Below are 8,435 nucleotides of genomic sequence, written 5' to 3'. Positions count from 1 at the left end.
AAACAATCAAGGTAGAATGGGAGACAGTGTTAATCAGCCTGAAATGGCATACATAAAATAATTTATTTTTGTCTTAGTGTTGAGGTTTCCGCCACATTGAACGCAATGTAGATTCTCACTAGGTATCCTGGCAACTAAAGTTTGAGCATGGACAACATCTGACGGATGTATTTCTGATTAATTAAGGGCCTCCCCCCTGCCTCCCTCCATGCTTATTTTTCAAATTGCTTATTTTAAGCAAATACAACTTCAGCATTGCTCCTGCTGATTTGTTCTAAGCCCCCTTTTCATAGCTGTGCATCCATCTGACCCATCAGCAACAGATTTAACACTTCAAGCTGGGTTAATGAAACCACCATACTGCACACTAAAAATGTGTTATAGCTCCTTAATATTAGTTCTACTGGGCTGCCTGCACATTATAAGCATTCAGATACAGTAAGGATTGTATTAGGAGCTGATACACTAGGAAAACAATACTGCAAATACAAGAAAACAATCAGGATTGTGCACAGCTCCACTTGAAGAGCACATTAAATTATTTTTTTAAAACAATCTGTTTTGAAAAAAGAGACTATCACTTCTAAAAGCAGTAGCGACCAATATGAAATCTCCACTTTTTTGTCTCTGGACAGTCAACTCTTCCACAAGTTAGAAACTATCAAGAAAAATGCCCCACTTTGTCCTTTATTATTTATTTTTGAGACAGAAATATCTAGAGCAAGTATAATCTTAACTTAATAAACTGAATAGCTGGTTTTACTTTTCCATCAGGAATTCACATGTCAAAGAGCCAAATACAAGTTTGCTTCTGCCTTCCCATCTCATTGCAACCTTAACTGCATACTTAGAGCAATTCTTACCAAAACTTAGACTTTCTGCCCATACTGTCTCTACAGATGAGGTAGTTCAGGGTAAAGCAAAAACCAACCAGAAACTGGGTAAGTTAGATAGGTCTTTGAGTAACCTGATCTATTGGAAAGCATCCCCGCCCTTAGCAGGGGGACTGGAACTAGATGACATTTAAGGCGCCTTCCAACCCAAATCATTCTATCAAATTAAGTAACTGTACATTCCTCAAATTCCTCAAAAATAGGATCCAACTTAACTATGATGCCAACAGTTTACCAAGTAGCTAGTACTCCTCTGTCCTCTGACTTATATTAAGAAGGATAATTTCACTGTGTTATTTCCTGCCAACCTCCACTTCCCTCAGTTGTATCTTATACTTTTAGCATGGAAATCTTTTAGGTCAAAGCACATCTGAAATGTGCATGGTTTTCTGTCTTACACTTGTTACTATGGCAACAAGAATAAATAACCAACAAAGATGGGATGGGGCCAAAACCCCTATGGAGAAATAGGGACAGGCAGTGATAGCAAGTGGCTCAACACAGGAGGGTAAATGGGAGGACACAAAAGGTTTCCAGTGATGGTATTTGGCCTGAAAGTACTGAAAGTTATAACTTGGAGGTCCCTCCAAAAAACCAACCTCAGGCCCCAGCAAGGAGATATGTGAGATGGAAGGCACCTTGGCATACAAGGATGCACCTAACACACACACACACACACACACACACACACACACACACACACACACACAAACATACACATTTATATATATATAGATATATATATATATATATATATATATATATATATATATAAATATATATATATATATATTTGAGAGGCTTAAAAACCAAACACAAAATAAACAATTTCCCCAAACAGAAAACTAACAAGCAAAACCACAGAGCTCAAGAAGCCATTCTCAGTAGGAAAATTATGTTCCTGATAAGAAGAAGATTTTTCACTATGTAAAAAAGGTATTTTGTACATAGTGAGCTATGTGCATAAGCTAAAATGTATTTCTTGTATACAAATGTTGAGGAAGTGCTGAAGAGTTTCCAGTTGCAAAAAATGGGAGGTCCTTGTTAGAAAGGAACAATAATAATTCTAGTATCAACATCAGAACCACTACCCAGTCACCAGTGGCAAGCTAATTGTTACTCAAGTACATATTTCCTAACCTGGGAGTGACTACTTCCAACATAAAAAAAAAGTTTATGTAGGTAATTTCAGAAGTTGTGTTCATCTCTGACCAGTGACAAAACTGTTTAAAAAAGCCAAGCATGGGGAAAAAAACAAAAGCAAATGCACATTTTAACTGCAGCATGACTTTCTACAAATGCATTCAATAGAGGGAGCACCAGAATATCCATAGATTCATGTCCATAATGCCTAATGAAACTGTGAAAGTGAGATTCACAATAATAAGTTCTTCTTAAGACTGTATTGATTGTTAAACACCAAAAAAAGGACAAAAATAAAATTTAAACCAAAACTTGGATTGAAAATAAGAGGTGAAAAAAAATCAGATTTGGTTAAAGACCCTTTCTGTCCAGCTAGCTACCATATTAGCTGGCTGTGCAAACCACTGTATTCTAGCATTAAAATAGTAAACTTAAGAAAAAACATAAGAAGGCATTTTTTCCTATAGATACCTTAATTATACCATCAACAAAAGATTCATTAAGTCTGAAAGTTATGCTCTGTGACAGTGTATTTTGGTTCTTGTATTTGCCGTATTTATTGCTTGTTTGCAAATATGTTTTAACACATGTCTATCCCTCACTTTTAATGTCCAGTTTTGCCCAAATTGTAGTCTTAAATGAGAAGCTAAGAAACTGTTGTTCAGTGACAGGGTAAGGATCAGAAAACTTTCCAAATGGAAATGTCCTTTTTCATATCAAAAAAAAAAAAAAAAAAAAAAAAAAAAAGTCAAAAGGAGAACTTAAATTACACTGCAAGATATAACCCTTCTCATTCATAGGGGTGGTAAGAGTTCTCCAGAGCATCTCCAGAGTGCATGTAAAAGGTTAGAAAGCAAGAAGCATGTTTTCCAAGGAGAAACATTTCAAAAAACCAAAAAGAAACAAATTTATTTACATTAGCTCATTAGCTTAAAATTACTTGTAAAAATAACAGGCTATCACTGAATTTTGGGACATAGGAGTAGGTTTGATTCCATATTTCCAATGAGACTACAGGTCCCACATTCATCCCACAGATATGAATTAGGTCTCAACTAAAAATTAATCTCAAGATAGAAAGGCGACTCAAGGTCAGCCGTTTCCTACATGTTTTATTGAACAAAACATGCCAAAGGCAAAGATCTTTCTTTACTTGACCATTACTGCCTCACCTTCCACAGAATGAGAGGTATCCAGTTTTGTGACATATCGAAGTTACATCTCTATGCAGTATTGTCCACAATGTCTTAGGATAACAGCATGCTATGAAGAGGAAGGCAACTACTCCCATTCCTAGAGGTACAGAAAAATATTTCATCATAAAACCATGCCAAACCAGAACAGGTCTTTCCCCATCAGTAACAAAAAAAATCACTTTAAAAATACTCATTTTTTAGAAAACTACTACAAAAAGAGTATTTTCACCAAGGTTCCCTGCCCATACTGAATAATTGCAATAATAAACTGGAGGGAAAGTATGTATAAAAAGTTACATTTGTACCTCTGAAAGTGATTGAGAGGAGATTAAGACCTAGTTGCTGGCAAAACAGAACACAGTGCCGTCTGTAAGCAGCAACAGTATTAGAAAAGAATCCGTAACTATTTAATCACCTTAGTTTTGACACAGAAGCTTTTTTCTCTCTATTTGTCCCACACTTAACTTCTATGAAACCAGCAGAAATTTATCAAAAAATTTGTCTTTTTTTGCAGTGGTTGCCATGTCTGTGCCTTCCCCCCAATATCTATATTATATTCAAATTATAGAAAAACTATACAGGCTACAGGGATAGCATACTTTGAAGGCCTGACAAACTTCTTTCTATTTTCTAAATCAGCACATCAATTACATAAATTAGTGATACACACTGCCAGCTGACTAAACAAAAATACAAACATATTTCTAAACCACAAACATTTCTCTCAGCTACAATCTCATTATTACTATCAGTTTAAAAACTGCCACTTCCTCTTTATAAGGCTTGTATTCAAGGCTTGTATTCTTTTGTCATTGTTTTAGACTGCTCAGTGACTTTCATGTTTTCTTTTTCTCATTTTCTCAGACAAAAGTGCAACTTATTCAACATTTATGAAACAATACATTTATTATAATTTTTTAAGTAAGATTTTCACCATCTTCCTCAAGAATACAACTGTAAAGGTAGGTCAGTGACCAATATTCTGACATTTTTTGTTTCCCTGACAAATGGAAATATTAGCAACCAGTAGGGAAATAAAGCTTTCTGAGCTGATGGGCTCATATCTTCTCACTGTCTAGTGGAATAGAGTCAACCACTTCTTTGGAGATTTGGAGCACCTCAGCTCCCACAACTGGGAAGGAAAAACTCCAACAGATTAAGAAAGCAGAGAATTCAAGCCAGGAGGGGACAGATGGATACAGAGAGAGGTTTTGACCCATCTTAAACATGCACACAGCCTCTGGGCCTTAGGATGATGGCTGCAAAAGCTTTTGGAGTGCATAAGGTAAAATACCTGACAACTCTTGAGAACCCCCTCTCTGCCTGCCAGAGAATACCTACTGAAGTCAGGAGCCTTGTTTTCAGAACTGACTCCTCTTGCCTGATACCTCAGGTTGGCCACAGGAAGACAGTTATGGGTGGTTGCTCAAAGACTTCCTCAGGTTAATTCACATGCTAGATTCAATGACGATAATTGTATTGAAGAAAGGTTAAAAAAAAAAACAAATAAAAAGTACAAAACAAACACATACCAACCAATATGCTTCTACCTAGTCTGTCTGGCAGCTTTGTAATAACAATATCTAATCTGGTAACCCTGACCTGGATTCTTGACTCTTTTGTCATCTGTCCTACCAAGTTTTTTGATGTAGCAATGTCCACCTGGGATTAGGGAAGATACTCTTTGGAGCAAAGTACTTCTCAAACTTCAACTACATACCACCTTCACCAAGTGATTATATAAAAGGGAGAGAGGGGCAAGGGAGGATTAATTCTTCATCTTCAACTTTCCCAAGTAAAGGAGGTGACTGAACAACTTGCCTTTACATTTATCTTTCCTGGGAACTTGACAGAAACCTTAAAAGTTCACTTGGTGAAATCAACTGGCCAGATATTACAAAGTTTAGCAGACTGAGTTATATAGTGTGACCTAGAAAGGTGTCCTCTCATTTCATGCATGTAAATGGATTTGAAAGATTTCTGTTCAAATTGAGCTATTCCAGGTGATGCCTTTGCAGAGCAGATGATATTCCCTATGACATTTATAATGATACCTTTTGGATAGAAAACATATAATTTCCTAACAGCTGATCCAGTTTTGTTCCAGACTTTTTAAAATTATAAGGAAGACTATGAAAAATAAATTATTTTCATGTCCTTCATTCAAATCCCTCTGACACAGCCTCTTACTGAGATTACATTAAGGTTGATTTATAGCCCAATCAAAATCAGCAATCTGTTGGATGAGTTTTGCCTTTTTGCTACTGTCTGGGTCACAAACTGAGTTTTTTGAAATGGAAAGCAAAAGGATGCTTAAGAAATCAATAATGTCAAAGGTCTAAATTTAACAAAATAGTCACAGATGTTTTCTTCAAGTATCTGAATCCCATCCCATCTTGCCTTATCATAATACCTTGTCTAAACAGTCAACAGTGTCTCCAGCTTCAACATCTAGTGTAGCACCATTAAGGCTAACTCTGGAGCATTTAAGAGGCAGCAGAAAGTAATTCTGCCATTAAGCATTTTCCATGGAATGTGATAAACAAGAAATATGTGACCTTTCAAAACTAAACATACTGTAATCCTTGAAAAAAAGGTGCACTTGACTAATGGGAACATGCTGGTTTCAGTCCTCACACAGAACTAAAAAGCCTTACATACAGTTCTTCCTCAAACATGCTGGTTTTTAAAATCAGGTTACAAACATCTAAACACACAAGTTCACTGTGCTGTCAGTTGCAGGAAGTATTCAGCTGTCCTGCCTTCACAGGAGGACTGGACTGCCCCAACAGGCTGAGCACTGCATTGGCAGCACTGTCAAATGACTTATTTGCAACCAAATATCAGCAGATTAGCAAAACAAGCACAGATCTGTACAAAAACAGCGAACAGACATGCTGTACCCTGCAATAAAGCAGACTACCCTATTACACTCACATAAAGGCCACATCCCTTATATATAATGCCAAATTTGGGGAACACTGAAGCTCTCATTACAGCCAGTAAGACATATCTGCAGTGGCACAGACACACTTGAAGTCTTTGTAACAGAAAACTCTGAGCACAGGCACACCCTATTTGTGTGACTTCCTCCTTCCAGACAGGGCTCTGTTCTTGCTCCAGATCTAGGAGTGGTTTACATAATTGAACAAGAATAAAGTTCTATATATCTATAGTGCCTTTCACTCAAAGATCTCGAAGGACTTTATACCTATTATATATGTCCCAATCCCTCCCCTTGTGAGGTAGGTATTATTCCTATTATTTACAGATGGGGAAATTCAGGCACAGAGGTTACATTATTTGCCCAGGGTCACACAGTGAGTCAGTGACAAAATAAAACAGAATCCAGATGCTCTGATTCCTGTTTGCACAATCCAACTACTAACAAGCCTTATTTTCAAAACAGCCTTAAACAAGTACCAGTGTGCATAAGAACAGTCTTGGGTTTCATGGGTCACTCCTGAAAGGCATAAGAAAGGAGAAAAAAATAGAAAGAAAAATATTTGGAAACACATAACTTACTTCCTTCTGCAAGCCAACACACCTTTAAAGAAAGTTTCTGCTAACTCCCCTCCCAAAGCTGAGACAACTTGACTGTAAGCCTGAGAAACAGGGTGGGAAGAAAAGAGACTGGTGAAACAAAAGTCTGGAAAAAACAAACCCAAGCTAAACAGCTAAACTATAAGCCTTCATCTTGAAAGCACAGGGTCATAAAATAAATAGGGCTGAGAGGGACCTCAGGAGATCACTGAAGTTCATCCAACCTACCCTGAAGCCAGGATCAACTACACCTACTTGTTTCCAACAGTCTGGTTCACCTGCTCTCAAAGACCTCCACCAGTGGAGACGCCATGCTCTTCCCCTGCCATCTGTTCCACCTTACACTATCACATGAGCAAAAGAGGACAAACAAGTCTTAAGATAGCTACTTCTGCTATTTCAGTGGGGGTATGATGATTCCCAAGCCTGTCTAATGATCTGAATGTATTTCAGAGAAGGTAGTCTCCAGATATTTATTTGTTTCTGCTCTGGATTCCTTGGGAAAATATCAAACACTGATGTCTGCTGTAGTGTAATATTTGACTATTATTTGAAAATACCGATTAATACCAGGATACCAATATACTTACTGCCAAGTGCCAAATCCTACAAGGTCAGTAACAAAAGACTTTGATATGATAATTTTAGCTCATTGCAGATTCAAACTGCAATAAGAGGGCAGGGAAGACTACAGGGAAACCCCACAGCAAAAGTCAGCAGCTCAGAGTTGTCAAGTTTCACCCAAATGCAGACAAAAATCAGGCAGCTGACAACATATCTTCAGCAGAGGCAGCACCATATGATCTCTGTAGCATCCCTCCATCTCATCTGTTTTCAAAGTGCATTCTCAGTGCAAAAAGTAGGATTGAATTTAGAGGGGCTCACTGCCCCCAGTGGTTTCATATTAAGACCAGAATTCTTGCTTGAGTTCATATGCTGCAGCTTTGTGTGTGTTAAGTTCACTTCTGCATAGCGGAATGGTGCTGTCCTGGCTCTGCCCCTCAGCATCCATGTCCAACAGTGTCCGCTCCTCTGCAGGAGGACCCACCTGGAAAGGAAGCAGTGCAGGTAATCCAGGTCTCTCTTCTACAGTGCTGCTGCTACTAGCAAAACAAGAGTCCAGATTGCTGGGAGTATCAGTACTTGAACTGTTGGCAGAAGATTCACCCTTGGCATTGCTGGGTGACACAAACCACCAGGGATCAAGCCGCTGCCGACTGGCTGCAGGACGTGGTCGGGGTAGGAACTCCAGTGTCTTGGGTCTTTCCAGTGTGGGATCCTGCTGTGCATTCCATCGTCTCGGGGTTGGAGGAAAAACAAGGTTGGGGTCTGGCAGGCGAGGGACCTCGCTGGGATCTCTGCTTGGACTAGGTGTTTTTAATACACCTATCCAAAACAGACAATGTAAGAGAAGAGGGAAAAACATGTTAGCTGCCACTGCTAAGTGGTTCATACAAATCTTAGTTTATTGTATATACAGTGTAAAATCATATTCAAAGCAGAAAGCCTTCATTCAGAATCTACAAACTCTGTATCTTCAAGATTATGGCAATCTGAAGATGCTGGAACCAAAACCATTACTGCATTATTCTGTTAGCTACTTGTGTAAAGATAGCCTCCACAAGCAATTATTGTGGGCTGGTCATCTCAACAAATGTAT

General features: G+C 38.3%; 1 protein-coding gene across 2 annotated transcripts in view; it reads right to left on the bottom strand.

The window, feature by feature from the left end:
- Nucleotides 1-1,657: 1,657 nt before the first annotated feature.
- MAP3K9 (mitogen-activated protein kinase kinase kinase 9) overlaps nucleotides 1,658-8,435 on the bottom strand; it is a 56,475-nt gene continuing 49,697 nt past the window's right edge. Inside the window, exons 11-12 of one of the 2 annotated variants that reach the window (XM_030239790.2) lie at nucleotides 7,824-8,161; nucleotides 1,658-3,329 (exon numbers count right to left, since the gene is read on the bottom strand). In XM_030239790.2, the coding sequence (XP_030095650.1) occupies nucleotides 3,318-3,329; nucleotides 7,824-8,161 (350 nt within the window). In that variant the 3' untranslated portion in view covers nucleotides 1,658-3,317. Of the gene's footprint in view, nucleotides 8,162-8,435 lie in introns of both variants that reach the window. The other variant, XM_030239789.2, reaches the window with a different exon arrangement.

Source organism: Serinus canaria, chromosome 5 (genome assembly GCF_022539315.1).
Source record: "Serinus canaria isolate serCan28SL12 chromosome 5, serCan2020, whole genome shotgun sequence".
Lineage (NCBI taxonomy): Eukaryota > Metazoa > Chordata > Aves > Passeriformes > Fringillidae > Serinus > Serinus canaria.
Note: the sequence above shows the minus strand (reverse complement) of the source record. Positions and strands in the feature narration are given on the sequence as shown.